At 46.4% G+C, this 26,155-nt stretch overlaps 1 protein-coding gene and 1 long non-coding RNA gene across 3 annotated transcripts in view; one reads left to right on the top strand and one right to left on the bottom strand.

Annotated features, from left to right (window-relative positions):
* The window catches only part of AHDC1 (AT-hook DNA binding motif containing 1), a 202,885-nt gene that overhangs the window by 17,820 nt on the left and 158,910 nt on the right, over positions 1-26,155 (bottom strand). Inside the window, exon 2 of one of the 2 annotated variants that reach the window (XM_035118273.3) lies at positions 12,599-12,770. The exons of the other annotated variant lie outside the window; for it this stretch is intronic. Coding sequence (XP_034974164.2) covers positions 12,599-12,770 — 172 coding nt within the window. The remainder of the gene's footprint in view (positions 1-12,598; positions 12,771-26,155) is intronic. 2 annotated transcript variants of the gene reach the window in all.
* LOC118086540 (uncharacterized) lies at positions 9,485-17,040 on the top strand. The gene is made up of 4 exons (XR_004692754.3): positions 9,485-9,637; positions 14,578-14,709; positions 15,733-15,762; positions 16,453-17,040. It is a non-coding gene; the product is annotated as an uncharacterized LOC118086540 (long non-coding RNA).

The following is a 26,155-nucleotide window of genomic DNA, read 5'->3' as shown; positions in this document are numbered from 1 at the left end:
CTGTGCCTCCCCACACTCTGGAAGGAAGGGCGACAGAATGAAGGAAAGAAGGAAGGAAGGAAGGACACAGAGAAAGAGAGTGACGCTGAGGAAAAGAATGGAAGTTCTTTGTGTGCAACTCTCTCCTTGGCAGGGAGAGGGGAGGCCCAAACTGAACGTTCACCATTCCAGCCTAGCCCCGAAGGGCCGGCCTCCACTTCAAATGAGTCTCCTCCCTCAGACTGCGGCAACCCTAATCTGTCTGGGGAAGCCTTGCTTCAGACTGGCCGCACAGACGAAAACCAGCCTATGCTGAGGCCAAGGGAGCTATGACTACACATGAAGCAGAACATGTGTATCGTCTCTGTCTTTGCAGACTTTGCTGTCGGAGGCAAGCGGCAAATGGCATCTTTGTCCTCTGCTCCAACCCCCCCCCCCCCCCGACCCCAAAACCACAGTGCCCGAAGACCGCCATGCTTTTGTGGCACCTGAGACAGAAAACTCCACAAGTGCCCCACCTGGCACTAAAAAACAAAACAAAAAACAAAAAACCCAGTAATAATACTACTCTTAATAACCAATAATTTTCTGTCCTGTCATGATGCCACAAAGCCTGGGTGGACTGTTTCGCTCTCCCCAGTAGAGGCTGGTCCATTTGGGCAAGTTCAGCCTGCCTTCAGCCAGCGCCCAGCTTACACACAGCCACTCTGGGAGTGGCACTGGCTGCCCGCATCTCAGTGTTGCCTTTGCAGAGGATGGTGGCAACAGCAGCAGGATTACTTGGCTTCACCTACTGTTGTTGCAGTTACAGTGGTACCTCGGTTTCAGTACACAATTGGTTCTGGAAGTCTGTACTTAACCTGAAGCGAACTTTTCCATTGAAAGTAATGGAAAGTGGATTAATCAGTTCCAGACAGGTCCGTGGAGTACTTAAACTGAAAGTACTCAAACCGAGGCGCACTTAAACCCAGGTATGACTGTATTTGTTATATTTATCAGTAGCTTAAAAACAAACAAAAACAAAATAGTAACTTACAAAACCAAGCCCTGAAAACAAATAGAACATGTAGAATAAAAAGAACCCCAAATGGTCACTGTAATACACATAAAGGAGCAGGTCCAACTCAACCTCCCCTTTTAGAATATATGCCGCAAATTAAGGTCCAAAAGCCTAGCTGAATAAATATGTTTTTGCCTGGTACCTTAACACAGGTAGTGATGGCACCAGCCATGGCTTCCCAGGGAGAGCATTCATCAACCAAAGAGCCACCACGAAGAAGCCCTGCTTTGTGCCACTATCCTCTGCACCTCCCTTGGGAGGAGGCAGACAGAAAAGGATCTCAGATGAAGAATGCAGGGTCTAGGTTGCTTCATTGGGGAGAGGTGGTCTTTGAGATGATCCAACTACTGGCTGCCTGAGCGTCAGCTTCCACAATCTCTGCCTAGGGTTGCCATACATCTGGGAAATCCCGGACACATCTTTTGGGGGGCCAACATGCCCATCCGGGGGATTTTTACATTTTAAAGGAAATGTCTGGGTTTGGGGGGGAGGGTGTATTGATTGATTGATTGATTGATTGATTAGGGTTTATTTTGCTCGCGTGTAGCAGATCAGGTTGTTCTGCACGCCGTGGCCACTGGCAACCCGAGCTTTGGAAAGAGTGGTGCAGGCATGGTGGCAGCCGACATGCCCACACACCTCTTTCCCCAGCTTGGGCTGGCAGTAGCTCGGGCTGTCCTCTTTTTTTGCTCTTCAATATATGGCAACCCTATCTCTGGTTCTCTCGAAGGCCTCTCTCCATATGAACCTACCTGGACCCTGAGATCATCTTTGGAGGCCCTTCTTCATGTGCCTCCTCCACGAGAGGTCCAGAGGGTGGCAATATGAGAATGGGCCTTTTCTGCAATGGCTCCCCGTTTGTGGAATGCTCTCTCCAGGGACGTTCGTCTGGCACCTTCATTATACACATTTAGGCACAAGGCATAAGTCCTTTGGTTGAGTGACATCTGATACCCTTTCAAATGTGTTAAGGGAGGGGGATTATTGGTTTGGTTTTCTTCTTATTAATATGATATACATTGTGTTTTTTATATTGTAATTTTATGTTGTGAATTGCTCTGAGTTCTATGCATAAAGGGTAGTATGCAAATCAAATAAATAAATAAATAATTGGAGTTGAAAATTGTACAGTCCTAACTCCTGAAGAAATCTGAGCTGGCTCTAACCAAGCTGTGTGGTGTGTGTTTTAGACCCTATATACTGAGATTGGCTCCCTAAATACTGCCAGGCAAATAGAGCTTTTGCGTTGCTTGGCAGGTAAACTGTTTTAATGGGATGAACTCAGTTTTTATCTGCTGAGCTTGTCTCCATTTCATATTGTTTGTATTGTTTTATTATGATATTGTGATTTTTAATTGTTGTAAGTCACCCTGACTCATGCATATGCATTAGAAGGGTGGAATATAATTTTCAAATATGGATATGGATATATATAGATATATAGATATATATATAATCATATGATAATAAGAGATCAGCCAAGGTGCCTGGTTCAAACACACTGTATACCCCCATGCAATTATGCCTGGGAATATGAGTCAGGGGCTGTAGATCAGTGGTGAAGATCTGCCTTGCATGCAAAATGTTCCAGGTTCAATCCACAATGGTCTGGTAGGTGCAGGAATGTGGGAATCTGCCTTACACTCGGTTAGTTTATTTGTCCATCTAGCCAAGTACGGCATTGTCTGCTTTGACTGGCAGCAGCTCTCCAGGGTCTCAGAAACAGAGGTTTTTCATATCACCTGTGCCTGAGCCTTTCAAGTGGGGATGCCAGAGGTGGAATCAGGGATCTTCTTCATGCAAAGCAATGCTTTACTATTAAGCTAGATAGAGTCCTTGATTACTAAGATGTCTGAGTGCCCTGGGGGACGGGGCGGGGGAGAAACAGCATAATTCAGTTCAACAAAACAGTAAACTTAAAAATAATAAAAACACATATTAAAAGTTTACTGTTGTGTAAGTGATGTGTTTATGCAGCAAAATTCTTTTAAAAAACAACAACACGATAGCATATTGAGCTCTTATTGGTAGGACAGGCTATGAATAAAAAGTAGAGGACATAAAATATAAATAAAGTTTTGCTCGAGATAAGAAATGCATTCCCAAAATGGCAGAAAGAGCCATTGGGACTTTCCTTTCTCACCAGCCTCTTTAACTGAGGGTCCAGGAGAGCTGGGGCTGATGGGAGTTGTAGTCCAAAACATCCAGAGGGCATCAGGTTGGCAAAGGCTGCTGCAAATCTTTCACCCCACTCAGCCATTAGTGGATACAAACACACATAACAAAGGAAGAACTGAATACCTTGCCAGGGGGCCTTACTTTCTGTTTCCAGGGCCACAACCTACTTTGCTTTCCCATTTATAGGGCAACTGATACCACCAAGGTAAAAACAACTCTGAAGGTAATTTTGTTGTTGTTGCTAGATTTATATTAGTTGCAATGGGCGTAAATCAGAAGCTCGAGCTTCTGATGGCGCTCAGAGGTTAACAATGGAAGTGCTGGGAATATTTCCAGTGATAATCAAAGTCTGGCTCTGTTTTTACACACTGCCACAAACCACTCTACACATGTGGTGCTGGCAGGATGCCAATGGCAGGATGCAGATAGAGTCCCACATGTGCCAGCAGGATCTTTTCACAGCACTGCCACAGAAGTGGCTGGAAGTCAGCAGAGGTCAGCACTTTCCTGTGGCCACTATGGGCTGAGATGGTTGAGACTTCTCCTCTCTTAAGTCATACAGTCAAAACGTACAAAGGAAGCACGTCCCCCCCCCCTTGCCCTTTCCAATGTTATGTTTGCATTTTTTAAAAACCGGTTCGTGAATGTTTGTTTTTGCATCCATTCTCCATACTTCTCGAAACATCATTGAAGTTTGCAATACTAATGGAGGAACTGGAGTGAGAGAGATATGCTGGCCATATTATGGGTGCTAGACAACTGGTACTTTCTTTCGTTGGCATCTCCCCAGTCTATATTCACCATGCTGGAAATGTGCAGAGCTAGTTTAGCAGAGGTCATTCCCAAAAGAGGAAGACGTGTCTTTGAAATGAGCCTGTGGGGAGGGACTTTGTTAAACTATCCGTGGTGTTAGACCTGCCTTCATCCTGAAATAAACTACTTATGAGATGTTCCACAAGATGTGCTGAAAAAGCTCCTGGTGCAATGTGCTCTCTTTGAACAACAGGGTGCTTGAATCTGTGACTGTGCACAAATACATACCTTCTCTGACCTTTACAGTTTGATCTGCAGGGGTTCATGCCACCAGTTCAAACACTGATTAGTCATTTGTTTTGCCTTTTCCCCCATGTTTCAGACAGGCTATCTGCCTTTTTTATTGCGTGTTGTTTTATAGGCTCACATCAGTGAAGCTCCAATTCAAGGCTTTGCAAATATTGTTGTTGTTTTTAAGTAACAGAATGGGGGGGAATGGGAAGGTAGATTCATATTGCCACAAACACTGGACCATCAGCACTGTGCACAATCCACTTCTGTTGCAAAGTAGAAGAACCAATTTCACCCAAGTTGGACCTGGGAGAAAATATCTTTTGTTTAAAACAGACTGTACTGAATGCGATTCCAGAGCGTCCTACTGCTCAAGCAATGTTTCGTCGTTATGCACCCTGTGTTTTAAAGCCAACTAGCCTGGTGTGTGCCCTTGTATGATGATTTAACCTTGTTTCCCAAAGCCTGGGCAGTTTCCTTTAAAACCTCAATGAGTGATATGAGAAGCATTTTGGCTTTCAGTTTTTAACAAGGTATGTTTCCAGTCCAGAGACTCCCAACTGGTGGGTCAAGATTCCACCAGATTGGAAGTTGTGCATGGTTCCCCAGGAACCACATTTAATGAGTTCAGGTATTTATACTTTACTCTGTATATCTCACAGCTAACAGAATATATTCTAACTCCTTTTGTGTGGTTCTGTCAGTTCTATTATTTGTTAAAAATGGAATAGAACAAAGAATCCACCAGTCCAGTGTGTTGCAAGGACTTTCTGTAAAAGCGCTGACAGTGGTAGGCATTGGGACACTTGCCCCATAAGTGTTGCAGGAACAACTTGTGATTCACCACATGGAGCAACTGCACACAGATAGAGCTGTTTCTGACAGCTGTGACCTAGCAAGGTCTTTGCACTGGTTAAACTATGGAATTAGCTCCCCCAAGAAGTAGTGATGGCCACCAACCTGCATGGCTTTAAAAGAGTAGACATAAATTCATGGAGGATAAGACTATCAGTGGCTACTAGCCAAAGTGGCTACTTTCTGCTTCAGCTGTTGGGAGGCAGTATATCTCTGAATATCATTTGCTGGGGCTCACAAGTGGGGCAGTGCTGTTGAACTCTGCTCCTGCTTGTAAGCTTCCCACAGACACCTAGTTGGCCACTGTGAGAAGATGATACTGAGCTAGATAGGCCATATGCATGTTCTTCAGGACTCAGGAAACAGAAATATGAAACCTTGTGATTAGTAGGTAGTACAAAGCCTCTGGCCTGGCCTGGCCTACTCTAAATAATAATAATAATAATAATAATAATAATAATAATAATAATAATAACAACAACAATAATAATAATAACAATAATAATAATAATTTATTATTTATACCCCACCCATCTGGCTGGGTTTCCCCAGCCACTCTGGGTGGCTTCCAACCGAATATTAAAAACAGTACAGCATCAAACATTAAAAACTTCCCTAAACAGGGCTGCCTTGTCTTTTAATGTAAAGTAGTTGTTTATTGCCTTGACATCTGCTGGGAGGGCGTTCCACAGGGCGGGTGCCACTACCGAGAAGGCCCTCTGTCTGGTTCCCTGTAACCTCACTTCTCGTAATGAGGGAACCGCCAGAAGGCCCTCGGTGCTGGATCTCAGTGTCCGGGCAGAACAATGGGGGAGGAGACGCTCCTTCAGGTATACAGGACCGAGGCCGTTTAGGGCTTTAAAGGTCAGTACCAACACTTTGAATTGTGCTCGGAAACGTACTGGGAGCCAATGTAGATCTCTCAGGACCGGTGTTATGTGGTCCCGGAGGCCGCTCCCAGTCACTAGTCTAGCTGCCGCATTCTGGATTAATTGCAGTTTCCGGGTCACCTTCAAAGGTAGCCCCACGTAGAGCGCATTGCAGTAGTCCAAGCGGGAGATAACGATGGTGTCAAAGGCCGCTGAGAGATCCAGCAGAACTAGGAAACAGCTCTCACCTTTGTCCCTAGGTCGCCGGAGATCATCAACCAGCGCGACTAAAGCAGTTTCAGTCCCATGGTGAGGCCTGAATCCCAACTGGAAGGGATCCAAATGGTCCGCTTCTTCCAGGCGTGCTTGGAGTTGTTCAGCAACCACCCGCTCAATCACCTTGCCCAAGAATGGTAGATTTGAGACTGGGCAGTAGTTGGCCATATTGGCCAGGTCTAGAGATGTTTTTTTTAAGAAGCAGTTTAATGACCGCCTCTTTCAGTGGGTCTGGGAAGGCTCCCTCGTAGAGGGAAGCATTCACCACCCCGCAGAGCCCATCGCCCAGCCCTTCCCGGCTTGCTTTTATTAGCCAGGATGGGCAAGGATCAAGGAGACAGGTGGTCGGTTTCACTCGTCCAAGCAGCCTGTCCACATCCTCGGAGGTAACAGATTGGAATTGATCCCATATAACATGACTATACAGGGCTCTGGCACTCTCCCGCCCTGGCCCTGCTCCCACGGTGGAGTCTACCTCCTTCTGAATCTGAGCGACTTTATCTGCAAAAAACTTTGCAAAAGCATTGCAGGAGATCTTGTGGTCCCTACCAGGCCCCGATGATGAAGGTGGTTCTGATAGATTGTGAACCACCTGAAAAAGTCTCCTGCTGCTGTTTTCTGCAGATGCAATAGAAACAGTGAATAAGGTCCTCTTTGCCGTCGCCATTGCCACTTGGTAGGCTCGATGTTGAGCTCTAACCCGTGTCCGGTCTGATTCAGAATGAGTTTTCCGCCACCGGCGCTCTAGCCGTCTCAGCGACTGTTTCATCGCCCTCAGCTCCGGGGAAAACCACGGGGCTGTCCGGGCTCCATGCAATCGGAGAGGGCGCTTCGGAGCCAGACAGTCAATAGCCCTGGTTAACTCCACATTCCAGCGGGCACCAGGGAATCAGCTGAAAGGCCATCGACATGGGATAAAGCATCCCCTACCACTCTCTGGAAGCCAATTGGATCCATTAAGTGGCGGGGGCGGACCATCTGAATCGGTCCCACCTCCCTGCAGAGGGGAAGGGTCGCTTGCCTCACCTGGTAAATTCTCTTACCCAGTTCCTGACCATAGGGGTCCTAGACTGGAAATGTTACTCTCGAGATCTAGATTCAGAGAGATTCACTATTGCAGCCTAGTCTTGACACTTCCACTGATACTGTGACTGAATATTGCAGTGCACGACTGGGAAACACAGGAACGTGTTGAAGGAATTTCTCGCTAAAGAGCTAAGCTAGAAGTGGAAAGCAGCCCCCACCAAGGTTACTTGTAATTTCTCTGGGTGGACTATGCCACCTCCACTGACCCATTGATCCCCATCTCCATCCTGCAAAGTCTGCCATGTGGACCAATGGGGGATTGGCACAGTTGCCATTCTGAATGAGTGCATCCAAGCCCTGATGGGAAAATGCCATGTGGTTATGCCCTCAGGCTCCAGTCTGGTGGGTAGCAGCTCCAGGCTTGCAGGCTGCACTAAAAGTAGGTTGAGGTAGTTCCTGGCCTGGTGCTGGAGAAAGAGGCTGAGCCACAGCAAGGGCAGAAGGGAAGAACATTACCCCTGAGAACAGGCCAGCCCAGCTCAACAGAATGCCTCCTCTCCCCCTGTCCCACTCTGTGCTGCAAAAATGCAACTGCACACTGTAATGCTTTTAATTTACAGCTGCCTTCTGCATTACAAAGTGTTGGTTTTTCATGCTGTTCTGAGAGCGGGAGATGCAGCATGCAACTATCTTAAAGAAATAAAACAATCAGATACAGCCTATATACCAGGAGTAGGGAACCTATGGATCTGTAGATATTGTTGGACATCTCTCATCAGCCCAGCCAGCTTGGTCAATGGTCAGAGATGTTTGAAGCTGCAGCTCAGCAAGTTCCACACCCCTGCTATATACTAATAGCAAATGCATTCTCCAAGTGCTTATACTTTTGTAGCCAAAACAGCACCACCCATGCACAAGAGAGAAGTGACAACAACAAAGAATACAGAAAAACAAACACAAATTTAGAAGAAGAAAAATTCTGGTTGATGTTGTGGGGAAGGTACTCCCAACAAAAGTTCAATGAGGACGGAGTGTGCTCTATGCGCATGGAATGCTGATGGGCTGGGGGGGGGGGAGGCAGGGTAGAGAAAACTACTAGGGAGGGAGAATAGAGTATCCTGGGAAAGGACATGGCTGGCAGGCTTTTTGAACAGGAACATTCCACACTGCAAAATTTTGCTGCAGTTTCCACTTGAAATAAATACTACAATAAATAGAATGGCTCTACTCAACCATAATGTTGATGTAGCAAGTGGTACAATTCTTTTAGCCAAAACATAAGGGTGCATGGGTAAATGATAAGTGGCACGCTATCCTGACTTTTCCCCATAAAAGAAAAAGCTTAATCCATACAATGGGGCTCAACCAAGGCACAATTAAACATATTTTCAAATCCTACAGATTTCAATATGGGAATTAAAAGTCTGTGCTGCTGAAATCCCAGGAATTGTTTTAAAATAATGCTTAACTTTGGCTGGATTATTCATTATCATTAATTACATTTCTATACTGCCCTTCATCTGAGGATCACAGGGCGATTTACCACCTCATGTGAGGTGATGGATACTCTGAGCTATTTATTTATATTTGGAAAGATGCTACTATGGGAAAGGGTTAACATATCCAGGGCACCTGCATGCGGGAGGGTGAAGGCATTAATACCTTTGACTCCCAATGCACACCATTCCTTATGCGGATTCACAGGTATGCGCTATGCTGCATTATCACTCAGAGAGGGTCACATCATATTTTTGGAGATGGGGAAGTGTGGGTCAAGATGTGCCTCTTCAACTGGGCGGCTGGGAGGGAGGCAGTCCGGGAGGCAGTCCAGTCTCCTTCCATTCTCTCCTCCCATGCCTGCACTCTCAACCCCGACCCATAAACATCTTTCACATGTTGTTTCACATACTGTATGTCCAGCCTCTTCTTGTTCCTCTTCCCTTCATTCTTGGCACTGAAACCCTTTTCCACTGCAGGCCCCAGCCAGCCAGCTAGCGAGGCACAGCCTTCCCTCCCTCCCTCCTGCTCAGCTCCAGGAGGGCTCCACAGCTCAGAGAGCCTCTGCAGGAAGTGACCTCAGTTCTTTGGCAGGCTTTGCCATGTTGCACCTACAGGAGCCATCTGCACCATTCAGCAGGCTCCTCTCCTCCTCCTCCTCCTCCTCCTCCTCCTCCTCCTCCTCCTCCTCCTCCTCCTCCTCCTCCTCCTCCTCCCCACTTTGTGAAGGACCATCACCCTTCCGCCGTAGATCTGCTCGGATCTTTTCAAAAGGGCTGTTTTTGCTTCATTTTCTAGATTCTCCGACTCTTCCGTCCCCTGCCTCCAAACTTCCTGACACTGTCCAGTACGGGTAAGAAGGAAGGACTCCCATGTCTGCCGCAGACCTGGCTTTCCTCCTGATTTTCCATACACTCCCACCCTGTTCTTATGAGAACACTCCTTCTTTCGCTCCCCTCCCCACCTCTGCTTCGCTGTTTCCAGGCAACTCTTGGCCAGATGTGGAGTGAGAAGGGTCAGGGAGGCAGTAGCTGTGCACAGCAGGGATCCACAGAGCCCTTGAGGGCAGCAGGGAGGGAGGGTGTTGGAGGAACCAAGATCTCTCTCCTCTAGAGCACTTCCTCAGCCCCCTCCCCCTTTCTATCAAAAGGGCTGAAGATAACAGGAGGAAAGGGAGCCAAGAACAGGGATGTGTGTATTCAATAATTACACTGCGCAAAGAATAAACCCAGTACCACTGAGCATTCAGAATTCTCAGACTCTGCTCACTTTCTAAAGAAAAACCCAAGTTTCTAGTCCCTAAAGCAGCCGGGAGAGGTCTATACAGAGATTCAAGAATCCTGTTTTTCTTGCTGTTTTAAATAGTTTGTTTGCAACTTATTGTTTCGATGCTCATGAAATTTCCTAGACATTGGGAAATCTCCTAGACATCTGGTTGCACTGTGCTTCAAAATATATCTCCTCCCTCTGTTATAAGAATTTTGAGGTCATATCTATATATATATAATAATTGTTCATAAAACATGTACATGAATGTACAGGCACATGTCTGAAGCAGCACAGGAAGACAGGCCTTTCTGACACCATTTTGACTCTCTCTCTGACCAGGTGTTCCTCTGCAAGGAAGAAGTGGGGTGGGGGGAACCTTCTCATTGTCTCAGGAATTAAAGTGATAATCCCTGGCATCCTGATACCTGACTGCCAGACAAAAGGGTGTGATTAACTTGGCTGGGAAACAGGGAAATGTAAATATCTCTCAATTTTGTTGATTAGGTTTTGGGGGGCAGGGGGCAGGGTCCAGACTGCTCAGATTACTGCCACCAGACCTCCCCTTTCATGATGTACCTATGATGAATCTAGGGAGGGGGGTCTTGGGCTACACCCCTTCTGTGACATATGGATGATGCTTCTGGGGGGTGGGCTGAAACCAATTTCAAATTTCTTTTTAAGGGCAAGACATCTTTGTTTGGGGTTCCTTCCTTGTTCTCCTGTGTGAGAGGAAGGACCCTGTTGCAACAGCAAAAATAAAAGTGCCTTGCTTCGTACGTCCTGGTTTGGTCTCTGTTATTTGGTGGGCAGGAGACGCTTAAATTCGTCTGCTTGCCTGGATCCTTGAGCTCTCCCTGGGTCAAGATCCATTTCTCTGGGTTCATAGGAACCAGCTTAAATTTTACAACACCTCCAATGAGACAAAGTTTTCCCTTTTCCTGACATGTTATCTTCACAACCATCCTGTGAGGTAGGTTATGCTGAGAAAGCAAGCTTTGTGGCTGCATGGGGATTAGACTCTCCCCTGTCTAAATCTAATCCTCTTTCCACTTGTACACCACACAAGGTCTCATAGGGCTACTTAGGAATTGGTAATAAAAGCATTTCTGCTGTATAAAAGTAGGCATCCACAAATACAGCAACACAGGAATTAAAATGTATTTCCTGCCATGGCACAAAGGAGAGCCAGGGAATTCTAAGCACACACATGTGCAAGCGCACACACACACATTTATCTGCAGTACTTTCATTTCAGGGGTCCCTTCACCTGGTCTGGTTAAGGGTCAACCAATGTGAGCAAACTGGCATGGTGAATTACGTTTGGCATGCAGTGAGGCCCAGCTCCCTCCCAACAACATGCACAAGCCTGCAATCAAGACAATATTTGCTTATGAAGTGTCAAACATGGGACCGAGTCATGACATGTCTAGGAAGTGAAAGCATCATGAAGTCACAGCTCTACCTTGGGCTGAGGTTTGGTCGACACTACACAAATTTACAGAAGAAAGGGTGGCAAAATAGTTGTAGATGAATGCATGGCACTACAGTGGTACCTCAGTTTCAGGTTAAGAACTTAATTCGTTCTTGAGGTCCGTTCTTAACCTGAAACTGTTCTTAACCTGAGGTACCACTTTAGCTAAGGGGGCCTCCCACTGCTGCACAATTTCTGTTCTCATCCTGAAGCAAAGTTCTTAACCCGAGGTACTACTTCCAGGTTAGCGAAGTCTGTAACCTGAAGCATCTGTAACCTGAAGTGTCTGTAACGAGAGGTACCACTGTACTTGGGGCAGCATGCAAGATGACACCTTTTTTCTTAATGGTTCCATACACTAATGTTAAAAAAACCCCAAACTAGCATGGCAGGCAAAGAGCTAGGTCAAGACCTCTCTGATCTGCTAGTTTTCTGCTTTCAGGGAACTCTGTATAGATCTCTGTGTTTTAAACATTGGGTAAGCCTATTCGAAATTGGCATCCCTCTCTGGTCTGCAAGTGGTAGAGACCAGTCAACTATCTGATGCTGCTGAAAACATAGACTAAGGTTGAGTTTGAGCCCAATCCATTGAACCCACACCCGCCCCCACCTATTTAGCTTTGCTTGGCTGCTCAAATTGATATGGAATTTTTAGAGCAGTGGTAGGGCTCCTCAGAAATCAGGGGTTGGATGCGGTCCTCCAACCTTCCCTATTTGGCCCTTGGAACACTCCCTAGGCCACACTCCTTCTCCAGACCACACCCTCTACTGCCCCTGCTTCACATCCCTACTAAACGATTTTGCTTGGCCGGAACGTGTCCTTGAACTCTGATCAGGATTCTCATGAACAAAAGTGAAATTTACATTCATTGCTCCACCTCCTTTTGCCACTGGCCCCACCCACCATTGGCATGTGGCCCATGGGTGGTGGTCCAGAAGGGAATGTGGCCCCTGGACTGCAAAATATTTCCCCGTTCATTTTGGAAACACACACACAAAAGCATGTTCGCATACTGGCAGGGGGCAAGCAGCACCGGAGAGGGCCCACTCTCTGCCTTGTTCCCACCCGCTTACCTGGGCCGCCCGTATTTGCAGTGGAGGTTCACCCTGAAGTTTCTCTCGCTGCCGTCCGCCTCGCTGTTGTTGGGCTGCCTCAGCCCCGGGCCCTGGCTGCGCGGGAACCATTCAGCTGGAGGGTTGGCTCCGTTTTCCAGTCCAATGGGCTGGCAGGCGATGGAGCTCCCATCTGTTAAATGGAAGCACAGAGACCCGGGCGTGTGAAGCAGCGACAGAGCAGGCAGAAGGTACAAGGAGGAGGCAGGGACAGATTTTATATATATATTAATAATAATAAACAGGAAATTTAATTTCAACGGGAGTGGTGGGCAGCAATACTACAAAGGCCCAACAGTGCTTTGGCTATGGATGTGGAGGTGACAGTGCAGATGAGCAAGTGTTTGTGGCAGCAGGCGGGGCATAAGGAAGAAGGGTGGTGGTATCACTCCCTCCCCCCTCACTGTCCAATCTTGCAGGCTTTTAGTAAGCTGATGCTGCCTACTTTTAAAGATAGTGGACGGGGGTGGAGGGGTGAGGCAGGGGAGTTATGTATATGGCATCACTAAGTGCAGGAAGACATTTTGCTGAATTGTACTTTGTACTGCTAATAACACATATACAGGTCGTCCTGGGGTTATTTATTGTCTGTGTCATGCAGGGTAACAGAGAATACCATGCCAATTCATGCCCACCCATATTCGCAGCCATGTCTCCCTGCTGCCACCTTTCCGCCTGATTCGAAACAAATTTGTACCAAGGATACGGCCAGATAAGGGGGAACCCTGCGTCTCTCTGTCCAAGGTTTGAGATGGTTCCCAAGGTCACCTAAAAAAGGAAAGGGTGTGGGGAGGCTTGGCTTTGGTCTATAACAGATGTGCACAAAGGGGCCTGGCTCCTGGAGAATGCAACCCCACCTCGACCCAGAGGGATTATGCTGTGGGTCAGATGTCTCTGCAGCCCTGATAAACAGACAGACAAAATGTCCGTGCATCCTTCTGCATGCCAGGCCTGGCTGTCACTCATCAGATCCGCCTCATCTCCAGCCCAGGCTCTCTTGGCCTTTCCTTCCTTGTCTGGCTCCCCTCCCCTCCCTTCCCTTCTCTCTCTCTCTCTCCTTTTTGTCCATCTCATCATAGCCCTGCAGGGGGATCGGCCAAACTCTATTAGCTACAGTCATCCTGCTGTCTCAAGCTGTGGTGTGTGGTGTGGTGTGGTGTGGTGTGGTGTGTGTGTGTGTGTGTGTTTAATGGAAGGCATGCATGCTCTGTGCAAGTTATCCCTGTTTTAGTCACTAAATGTTGGTGATATGCAGCTTTGCACCTTTGCTCGCATGCCTGGATGTGCGCTATTTTGAACAGGACGTAAAATTCCAACTCGACCAGCTTCACGACTACTTGGTGAGGTAGATCAGGAGTGATCAAGAGTGGCGAATCGGCAGCCTGGGGGCCAGATTCAGGGCCCAAATATGTTTTATCGTGCCTCTGATAACCCTAAACAATATTTAAATCAAGGTGTGGTATGAATTTTGGCCAAGAGTTTGATGTGGAGAGGAAATGAAAAATTGTTCTCAGACATTGCAATCCGTACAGATATTCAACACCTGCCATGTGGCATCTCTCTTTGGCTTTCATACACACTGTCTCGGCTGCACCCAAATTCATATGCTCTCTATAGCCTTGTTGTTTACTGTTACTGACTTTAGACAACTCCCAAATAAATGAGCTGGGGTTCATGGGGTTCAATTTATTTCCTTTTTAAAAAAATGCCATGTGGTCCCCTTATTTGCTTCTGCTCATGCAGAGAATGCTCCTGTATCTTTCGCTGCTGTACAGAAGAGAGAATTTTGGCAATTGCTGCTTCTTATGCAGTGATGGGGGAAACTGTTCCTGTCAAAATGATTTCATCTTCACAGGCATTTAAAGGAATGGAATTCATTCTTCCAACCACTTCTGATCTCCCCACCCCCTTGTTTCCTTCTCTCTTCCTGCTTCTTTTAGAAGATAAATAAAATCCGAGAGAAAAAGAAAAGTTGGTGGTGCCCATTGTATCAGGACTTTGGGGCGGAGGATCAAGTACCCACTCAGCAGGAAGGTCCCCAATGCAACAGGGCTGGCTTACCACACACTGAAGTAAGTGAAACAGCACGCACTGTCATCCAAAGAGCCCTCCCTGTAGGACTATTTAAAGATGCAACATCATCTAAGGCAGAGGTGGAGAACTTGTTACCTTTCCAGATGTTGCTGAACTACAACTCCCATCATGCCTAGCCACTGGAAACACTGACTAGGGTTCATGGGAGTTGCAGTTCAACAATGTCTGAAAAGCCACAGGTGAACCTTTCCTGATGTGAAGCAAGGATAGGCAACCCGTGGTTCTCTACGTGCCACTGGACTCCCAACTCCCATTAGCCCCAGCAAGCATGGCCACAAGAAATGAGTCCTGGCAGAACATTACATTGGCTATGTGCACCATTGCCCTCACCCACCAGTTGAAAGTCCATTATCAAGACACACACACACCCCAAAAAAACTGTTGGTTTCCTATTTAATTCACAAAGGAAGTCCAACTGCAAACACAGTGCAACTTGGTAGCAGTTTTATAAGGCTAAGAAATGTGAAGAATCACAAACGCACTTACAGAGAAAAGAAAGGCGCTATTTCTGAAAAGATTGTATATAGCACAGAGTTACAGGCGCTTACTTCTAAAAAAGAAAAAGAAAGCCTCTGCACACCAACTCCTCCTTCTCTGGGATTTGGCTGGCCAAAGTGATGGTCTGACTTGTTTTGATAGCTCCGGCTTTTAGGGCATAAAACAGCACCTATGGCATGTCCAGAGGCAATGCCCTAAACAGTTTATTTGAAGGGTCAGCCTTCCCTCACATGAGCCTGCCCACAGTGCTCTTCAACAGAAGCTTTGCTCTGTGTCCTACAGCTGTGCTCAGGAGCCCAGTTGGGTGGCAATGACCAGAGGGTGGAGCATCCTACCTGGGGAGGCCTGGATAGTAGTCTCCTTTCTGATGGCTTTCAAGTGTTAAATCCTCTCTCTCTTTTTTTACCAGTTCTTGGGACTGACAAACCTTTTGCTTTTATTCTTTCTATTGTATTGTATTGTATTGTTTTATTACATCTATATCCCACTTTCTTCCTTAACAGAACCAAAGATGGCATACATGCAGTTCCAAGGTAAGTCACCAATCCAGGTACTGACCATACCCTGGGGACATAAAGTTACATTTTTAACCTGTGATTTTGAGCTTCTTATGGGCACGTGAAGTCCAAAGGCAGGACAAAAATATTTTATTAATAAAATTAAAAAATAATGCCATAACAGGTTTGATGTGGTATGAAAAAGAAGGCTCAGGTTCACATGTTCCCTTCTCTTGTGCATAATTCCCAAATCTAGTTTGAAGGTCTGGGTTTGGGATCTGGGTTTAGGGATGCTTCATGATTTCATTCATTCTTTGTGGATTTCAGTATGTACTGACTTCCTGGATGAATATAGTTATTCAACAGTCATCTTAAAATTTTGAGACGTGTTTCTCTGCTCAAAAATGGTACCAAAATGCATATAAAAATACACATTTTAGGATAAAATTTAGAAATACTTTTGAGAGAAAATGTGTACTTTAGAAAATAAAATAAAATAATAAACATACAAGACAATGAAATCATGCAAAGTACACAAGACATTAAAAATGGAAATGTACAGAAAAGGATCCAACGAGTATTGGAAATGTAAACAAATAGAAGGTACATTTTATCATATGTGGTGGAAATGTGAGATTGTTAAAAAAATATGGGAAATGATTTATAATGAAATGAAAAAAATGTTTAGAATAACTTTTGTAAAATAATCAGAAGCCTTTCTATTAGGAGTTGTAGGAGCGGAGGTGCTAAAAGAACAGAAGAATTTGTTTATGTACCGGTCGGTATGCTACGGCCGCCACCTGTTAGCTCAAAGATGGAAAAAAGAAACCATCCTGACCAAAGAAGATCGGCAAAATAAATAACGGTAATGAAATATGCTGAAATGGCGAAATTAACTGTAAAGCTCAGAGACCAAGACGATAAGAATTTTAGAAAGGATTGGGAAATGTTTATTGTATATATTCAAAAGTATTGTAAACATGTTAAAACACTGGCAGGATTTTAAGAACACTTGTAATTTTAGAGATACTATAGGACAAATTTGATGGAATTTTTTTTTTAGTACTAATGATATGCAGTTGGAAAGGAAAATTAAGGAACCAGAGGAGGGAGTGGAGGGAAGTCACGGGATTCAGGGAATCCTTAATTTTAGATTTGAAATTGGTTTTACTTAGAATTGTGTGTGTGTGTGTTTGATAATACTGTTTTTGATATGATTTTTATTTTATTTTTGCATAGTTTGTTAAAATTTAATAATAATAATAATAATAATAATAAAAGAATAAAAATGGAAATCTATATTTTGTGAGAAAATACTATTTATACATGAGGATTTTTTTTTAAAAAAAGAAAACCACAGATTAATACAGAAGGGAGATTGAAAAGAATTATGAATGAGCACATGTGAAATTGACATGGACCAGAAATCGATGGCTCCATCCACCACACTACAGCTCCTCATTGCACTTGAACCAGCAAACTATGGCCCGGGGTGATCCTGCAAGCCAGGATCAGAAACCGGGGGGGGGGCAGGGGACGCACACATTGGTTTGTGATCCTGAATTACAGGCGAACATAACCCCATAGCTTGACTGCTTGGACAAAAAAGCAAACTACGGTTTACCCTAAATTAGGATTGGGAAGTTGGGAATCACTGTACACAAATATGAGGAGCAGGAAGGCTTGTTCACTAGAACCAACTCATGGTTTTGCATCACATCTGAACAGAGCCTTTGTGAGCTAAGAATCCAGGGTTCTTTGACTTGAAGCAAATGCAGCCTATATCGTGGAAAGCAAAAGGCAGCTTCCAAGTATCCAGACAAACTCAAGTCTTCCACCCTTCCTTTGTCTTTGCCCCTTCCCATCCCCTTCCGATGCTTGGGAGAGGTGGGTGATCTAAAAAATGATGGGGTTCTTAACATTGAACAGATTCTCATGGTCAGGCGGTTAGTAAAATTAATTTCCTCTGGAGCTAAAACTCAATTACTATGTAGATCTCAAAACATAAATCCCTTTAGAAATACTACAATGCTAACGAGATCTCTTGGCACTTCAAAGAAATAGGTGAGCCATCAAGATAAGCAGAGAATGAATTGCCCAGTATAGACATTCATTTACATTTGACAAACATATCTCAGAGTGCTTTATCAAGTGGTATCTCAGGCAAAAGGAAAGGTGGCAAAGTGTGGCACAAAAGGAAGGTAGACAAACCTCAGTTGTATTGTTGTAAATTTAAAGGTTATATAATAATTGTTCATAAAGATGCACATGAATGTACAGGCACATGTCTGAAGCAGCACAGGAAGACAGGCCTGACTGACACCATTTTGACTCTCTCTGACCAGAATCACACACACATTTCCACATGACTATCAACTTGGGAGCCATAATCCTGTAAGCCGGAGGCTCTGCCAACTGGACATTTCCCCATCAAATGGTGCCAGACTGCTAGCCATCTCATTCACAAGAAGACTCCTCCGAACAAAAGATAGTGATCAACTTTTAAAGGTAAAGGTAAAGGGACCCCTGACCATTAGGTCCAGTCGTGACCGACTCTGGGGTTGCGCGCTCATCTCGCATTATTGGCCGAGGGAGCCGGCGTATAGCTTCCAGGTCATGTGGCCAGCATGACAAAGCTGCTTCTGGCAAACCAGGGCAGCACATGGAAACGCCGTTTACCTTCCCGCTGTAGCGGTTCCTATTTATCTACTTGCATTTTGACGTGCTTTCGAACTGCTAGGTTGGCAGGAGCTGGGACCAAGCAACGGGAGCTCACCCCGTCACAGGGATTCGAACCGCCGACCTTCTGATCAGCAAGCCCTAGGCTCAGTAGTTTAACCACAGCGCCACCTGGGTCCCTGATCAACTTTTAGGAAACAGTTAATTTCCCTTTATGTTTAGGAATTCACACCTGGGAGGGGTAAGAGGAGGACTAGGAGAGGTGTCAAAGTTGCTCAGATTTCTACCTTGAACCCTCCCTTTTTGTGAGGTATTGATTATGTAGCTGTGATGTAGGAATGATGTATTTTGGGGGTGTTTCTTGGTGATGGGAAAACTGATAAAAGTGGAGGTTCTCTTTTGTTCTGGGTTCCTTCCTTGTTCTCCTGCGTGAGAGGAAGGACCCTGTTGCAACAGCAAAAATAAAAGGCTTTGCTTCTCAAAATTCTCTGGTTGGCCTCTGTTACATTCTCCGACCGATGGAGAACCCCATAAGGGCAGATTTTTGCTTATTTCAGTATCATGGCAATAACGCATAAAAAAATAGTAAAACACTTGATGCATTCCAAGCATTAATGTTTATAGAAGAGGCTACTAGTAAGGAGCCAACTGAGAATGCAGGGGTGGTCTGGTGTCCACTGGAACAAGGCAGGCATGTCCAAAGTCCGTTTCAGGGGCCTAATCTGGCCCGCCAGTCTGTTTTAAACTGGCCCCAGTTTTCCTGGGGTAAAATCCTAAAAAAGTAACAATTCCAATCCTAAAAGAAGCTCAACAACTCCACCCCTAAAAAAAAACCTCAACAACTTCAATCCTAAAAAAGGTCAACAACCTTGGTTGGCCCTTTGGTCGGCCCCCACTTCATTAAATCTGGTCCTCTTTGAAAAAAGTATGGACACCACCAGGCCCGGCTCTAGGTAGACCCCCGGTGGCGCAGGGCACCATGGCGCCGGCCCTCCAGAAAGGCGCCGCGAGCTGCGCCCGCCCGCTGGCCGGCCGATCCACCGGTCCGCCGCGCAGCTGCGCCTGTGGGAGCCGCGATGCGCGCTGCGCCCACCCGCCCATCGCACTGGGAAACGGGGCGGGAGGGCGCCAGAGAGATCACGCTGTGCCTGCCCACCCGCCGCTGCGCCCACCCGCCCACCGCGCTGGGAAACGGGGCGGGAGGGTGCCGGAGAGATCCGGCGCACCACAGCGGCAGGGGCGTTTAAGACGGCCCTGGACACCACTGATAGAATAGGGAGACCAGCAATAGGTGGAGCCGGAGCCAAAGACAGGCAGATCCACCCCCTGGGCTGGTTGTAAGAAAGACAGGCAGGTGGGGGTGGACTGAGAGCAGATTGAGGGCTCATCCACACTTCCCCTTGTCCTGCTGTTTTCAGGGGAAACAATTGTTTAGCCCCACATCATGATTATATACTTTGCAACTACAATAAGCCTGCAACATCCGTGGGGGTTACGTTCCGGGGATTGCACCTAAAGCCAAAATTGTGTATATTCAAAACCCATTGGATTCAATGGTGGGTGGGATTGCCCAAGTCATTTTCCCCATGACCTCAAGCCACCACCACCCCTTTAAAAAAAATGGGATTTTTGGCCACATGCGTAAAACTGAAGTTAAATGCACATAACTTGCAGCCTTACTGTACATCCACATTCCCGATATGTTAGAGGGGGGGAGGAAATATCTTGAACATGTGCACATTATACACTCACTTAAATCACAGTGTCATCATGACTGCAGGTATAAAATGGAGTTTGCTTCCGTTGCCTGATGCCCTGAACACATTTACTTTGGGGAAAGCACAATTTTGTTGTAGAGAATTATAATACACTTGAAAAGGAAACACAATAAAGGAAAAGGAAACACAATAAAGTCAGCATCTGTAATCATGCACATGCTTGGCCAGCTGACCCCTGACTATAAAATGTTTTTGGGTTTTTTTGTTTTGAATAAGAAGATACAGCACTGCAGTGACTAGTAGAATGTGTGAGTGCAGCCAGTGGAATGTGTGAGTGCCAGCACAGCAGTGATGGGCCAGGTCATTACATTGGCCCTGTTTGCTGCTGCCTCTACCTGCCACTCTCAGGTTAATCTTTTTTCTTTTCTTTTTTTTTGGAGGGAGGACTAGTCTGTGGGCCCTGGACTTCAGCCCTGAGGTCCAATGTTAGCTGCATCTCTGAGCTTGCCATCATTAAGATAGACCCAACATATTCCCATTTTACCACTGGAGAACAAAGCAGAAGACACAGCAACCCATGCTACCTCTATGACTGCTGTTTTTGGAAGCTGGCTGCGGTCTTGTGATTGGCCTAATCCACACTGGTCCACAGAGGCTACAGAACGCATCTGCCCTGCCCTTCTGCGTGACTGAGCAGGGCTCTCTGAGTTTGGCAGTAGGGTGTCCTGATCCCCCCCCCAGACAAGTCCTCTGTTTCCAGCTGTGCAGTGCCAAACCAGGAGTGCAAGCAGCTGCCATGTGCCCTTACATGCCAAGGCCACCCAGTGAGCCCTGGCTGAAGCAAGGTCTTGATCTCACACCTCAAAACCAATGCTAACTCAGATGCAAATCATGGGCCACGAACCAGACAAAATGTTAAGTGCTTCTAACCTTTGTAGATTTCACTGGGGCACTGAAGCGTAGGCTTAAATTGTGGGTCTTTACAGTGCTGAATTTTGCTTCGATTATGCCCTTAGGATTTTGGAAAGATTTTGTTGTTGTGTGTGTGGTGTTTTTTTGGACAGCTCATGTGGAAAAAAGGAAAAGGAAAGAAAATTTGAAGCCATTTCAGGTATTTTGCTGCCAGCTGAACCGGATGTTTATACGACTGGTACGCGCTGGAAAGATTCTGTCAGGAGAAGAGGAAACTAAATGGCTTTAAAGTTATTCACAGCTGCAAAAATTGGTGGCAGATTCTGTGAAGAAGTTAGCACCATCTACTGAGCCTTGGGAGTTGATGCAGGTATGGGAAATTCTTATTACAATTATTAATAGACACTGTTTATATCCCACCTAGCAGTTCTAAAGCACATCAAAGTGCAAGTAGATAAACAGGTACCGCTCCGGCGGGAAGGTAAACAGTGTTTCTGTGTGCTGCTCCGGTTCGCCAGAAGCGGCTTAGTCATGCTGGCCACATGACCCGGAACCTGTCTGCGGACAAACGCTGGCTCCCTTGGCCTATAGAGGAAGATGAGTGCCGCCGCCGCAACCCCAGAGTTGTCCGCGACTGGACCTAACAGTCAGGGGTGTTGTTGTTTGTTGTTTAGTCATTTAGTCGTGTCCGACTCTTCGTGACCCCATGGACCATAGCACGCCAGGCACTCCTGTCTTGCACTGCCTCCCGCAGTTTGGTCAAACTCATGTTCGTAGCTTCGAGAACACTGTCCAACCACCTTGTCCTCTGTCGACCCCTTCTCCTAGTGCCCTCAATCTTTCCCAACATCAGGGTCTGTTCCAAGGATTCTTCTCTTCTCATGAGGTGGCCAAAGTATTGGAGCCTCAGCTTCACGATCTGTCCTTCTAGGGAGCACTCAGGGCTGAACAGTCAGGGTTTACCTTTTTATATCCCACTTTTCCTCTCAAAATGTGTAGGGATGCTAACATAGTTCTTCTTCCTCATTTTATTTTAACAAAGATTAAGCGAGATGCAATAGGTTGAGGGATAGCAACTGGCTCTAGGTCACCCACTGAGCTTTATGGCTTTAATCACTGCACCACACTGGTTCACTGACCATGATTGCTAATAGGGTCGTCCTGCCATATTCTGCTTAACATTTAAAGACAGTCAAATAGAATTATGTTGGGTTTTAAATGAACAGGAAAAATGGTTAGCATTTCCTGAGATGTAACCAAATGGATTTTTGATGTTCTATAACCTGGTTTTTTTGGGGGGGGGGCAACATACGGGGACTTCTTGAACATTGTCAAAAAACCAGCAGAGTTTTATGAAAACCATAGGTCCTAGCCCAGGGCCTTGTTAGCCTGTCTGATAATCCAGCCCTGATCAAAACAGCCTTGATCTCTGCCAGGAAAAAATCAATCATGTGAAGGTCTGCGAAGTACCGATATATAATATATTTACTGTTCTGCAACTTTTCTGTGGACCACCTGGATGGCACTCACAGACCTTCAGTGGTTTATGGACCAGTATGAGATCTTTACATTGACTGTTACTGGAAGTGGTTCTCCAGGGTCTAAGGAAAAGAGAGTTCCCCCCCCCCATCACCTGCTTTCCAAAATCCTTTTAGCTAATGGACGGGGGAAACCTCAGGCCCAGGGGCCCAATGCAGCCCTCCAGGCCTCTCCAACTCAAGATTCTTCCCAGGCCATCTCCCATCTCTGCAGGCTACATCCCACATCATGGCTGGAATGTGTCCTTGAACTCTGATAATGTCTTTTGCTTGCCTGCATGGAGGACAGAGTGGGCTGTGAATGTGTGTGGAAGTGATTAAATGTGGAAACGAGCACCCAGCTTCCACTAGATTCTGCTAGATTCCCAGAATTAGTTTTCTGGCTGTGTGAAAGATCACATATGGAGAAATCAGGGAAATGGAATAAAGCGCTGTTTGAATGCAGCCAAAGAGAATTTTGAACAGACCTTTGGATGATTCAGGTAAGGCAGTTCTTACGATTGTGTGCCTGTGCCTTGGCCATGGATACAGAACCCTGCCGATACTGCTGGATTCCAACTCCCATCATCCCTGACCACTTGCTGGGACTATGGAAGTTGGAAATCAGATTCCCACCTCTGGTTTAGGTTGTTTTGACTCAGCCTTTATATTAAAATTGTTGCCCTATTTCATTCTCTTTAAAAGCTTTATCAATCCTTCCTGCTGCTTTCTTCTTGCCGTCTTCCCTTCTGCCACACCCAATGAGGTTTATTGCCATTGAACTGAAGCCCTCACTCTGGATCTATGTGTGGATTTGCTGCCGCAATCACCTCTTTATTCTGGTGTACCTTCGCCCTTTTGTATCCCACCATCCCTGCCTCGCAGTTGGCATGGCCCTGCCTCACGTTTGAGCTTGTGTTCTTTGTGCCCCTGTCCATCTCCTAGCTCTCCTCCCAGCACACCTCAAATCCCACGAGCCAGCCTGCTCTGCGCACCCGGATTAGCATGGCAACATCAATCCAGACTGGCAGGGAAATGCACGCACATGGTTCCCTCCCCAGCATTGGTGGGGAGCTGCTGCTGCAGGCTGGGAGGGTGCAGAGTTACACCAAAGGGCAACGTGGAACAAGGAAACAGCACTAGAAAGACTGGTCTAGTCTCAGCTGTGTCTGCTAATGTGCCCAGAGCTGGAAGGAGACAGACAGGCAGGAAGCAGACAGACAGACAGACAAGAAAGGGAGGGAAACTCACAGAAGGATTTTCATTACAGCCTGTGGGTGCCCAACACTCCCCCTTCTCCCCCTCCCCACTTCCCTTTTAATTCAAGTGGAACGTGGAAAGACTGAAAAAACAGCTCAGACCCCAGGAGTCTTCCTTTCTACGGGATGAAGGGCAACAAGGGAAGCAGAGTATATCTGCAGGGACCCTTTTGGCTTCAGCTCACTCAGTGCCTGTTTACACCAGGGGCGGGGAAGCTTGCAGAATCCAAACAGTGCTCAAATGTGTGCTAGCCACCTAGAGCCTGATACATGCATGTCCAGAAAGAGACAAGTATTAAGAAACATCTCCACTCCAATCCCCTCAGAGTGACATGGCACTTGCATATGTGCACGCAGACACAGTGGACGCTCGGGTTGCGAACGTGATCCGTGCGGGTGGCACATTCGCAACCCGCAGTGTTCGCAAACCACTGCGCTGCACCTGCACGGGTTGAGATTCGGCGCTTCTGCACATGCGCAAAGTGTGATTTTAGCGCTTCTGCGCATGCGCCGAAACCTGGAAGTAACCCATTCGGGTACTTCCGGGTTCGGCGTGGGACGCAACCTGAAAAGACGCAACCTGAAGCGTCTGTAACCCAAGGTATGACTGTATATTGAAAGCCATACACCCATGCAAAAGCAGGCATGTGGAAGAAACACACCTGAAAAGAGTAAAGCCACATAAAAAAAGAGGCATGCAAGGTTAGGCAGGCAGGGCATGGAAAAATGGAACGGGGGGGGGCATGTATGGAGGAGAATGATGCACCGAGGATTCCAACTGCAAGGCCTTATCACAGAGCACACATAGAAGAACACACATGAAACGATTTGTACTCAAACTGCACACACACTTTTGCACTCACTTGCATACCCAAATGTTTTCTCTCTCTCATACATACACACGCTGACCCAGAGCACTATGTGAGCACATAAATGCACATAAGTATTCATACACAAATATTGTCCCCATACGACCATGCCCATCTACTTCTCCAGCTGCCCCGACAATTTATATGAAGGGTAGGGAATTTTTTTTCAGCTTGAGGGCTGCATTCCTACATAGGCAACATTTGGGCAGACAGAGGCTGTATGCTGGTGGCAGGGGAGACCAGAGATAAAAGTGGGTGGGCCAATGGATTTGACTCTTACCTTTGTATAGTCAGCTACACTCTCCTGCTACGCAAACGGTCAGAAGTATTTACACACTTGCACACACTCCTGTGTATCTGAAGAAGTGTGCATGCACACGAAAGCTCATACCAAAATAAAAACTTAGTTGGTCTTTAAGGTGCTACTGAAGGAATTTTTCTTTTTTGCTTCGACTCAGACCAACACGGCTACCTACCTGTAACACTCCTCCTTGCAAGCAAGCAAGAGGCATTATCACAACTCAATGATACATTTCAACCAGAGAAAAGCAGTCTCGGGAGGTGTGTGGCAAGGGGTGCCAAGGCCAAGATGCTTTCCTGCCTCCTCCCCCGCAAAGAAAAGTTTCCTACACCCTGAACTGGCTTGTTGAGAATCTGTCATCACAGTCCCATGTGGAGCTTGTGTTAGTCATTTTTTCAGCCCACAATATTTCTGGTCCTTGAGGCTGAGAATTCAAACACATGCATGCATGCATGCATGCATGCACGCACGCACACACACACACACACACACACACACACACACACACAAGTTCATAGAAAATGTGTTCCATTGGGAATTTCTCCTGGAGAAGCCTCAGTAAAATGCCTTACCCTACTGTGCTCTTCCTAGAGGATTATGCTTTAGCGGGCAGGCCTCTCTGTCTCCCACTAACAGCCCTTAATTGTGAGACTAACCTGTCGCACCACCCTGCCTCACTTGGGGAAGAGGCCACCCTATGACTTGCTATGGCATAATAACATAGCAAGAGCCCCGCTGGATCAGACCAAAGGCCCTCCTGCACCCTGGCCTCACAGTGGCCAACCAGACACGTGTACAAAGCCCAAAAGCAGGACAGGAGTGCAACGGGGCTCTCTCCTCACTTGTGAGTCCCAGCAAACCAGTACAGAAACATTCCCCATCCTGGTGCTTTTCAGGTATTTTGGAATACAACTCCCATCAGCTCTATCAAGTGTGGCCAATGGGTCAGGGATTATGGGAGTTCTAGTCCAAGAACATCAGGGAGACAATGTATTGGGGAAGGCTGTGCTGTGGCAGAGGGGCCCCAGTTTTTCTCTGAAGTGGTGAGCTGGTCTGGAGTAAAGTTAATCTTGTACAATATATCTCATACAACATAGCACATATATCATGGGAGTTGTGGTCCAACAGCATCAGAGGTGGAGGAAGCAATGTACACACAGGTCCTACTATCAAA

Source organism: Zootoca vivipara, chromosome 6 (genome assembly GCF_965207765.1).
Source record: "Zootoca vivipara chromosome 6, rZooViv2.hap1.1, whole genome shotgun sequence".
Taxonomy (NCBI): domain Eukaryota; kingdom Metazoa; phylum Chordata; class Lepidosauria; order Squamata; family Lacertidae; genus Zootoca; species Zootoca vivipara.
The sequence above is the reverse complement of the archived record's forward strand: the minus strand, read 5'-3'. Positions and strand labels throughout refer to the sequence as shown.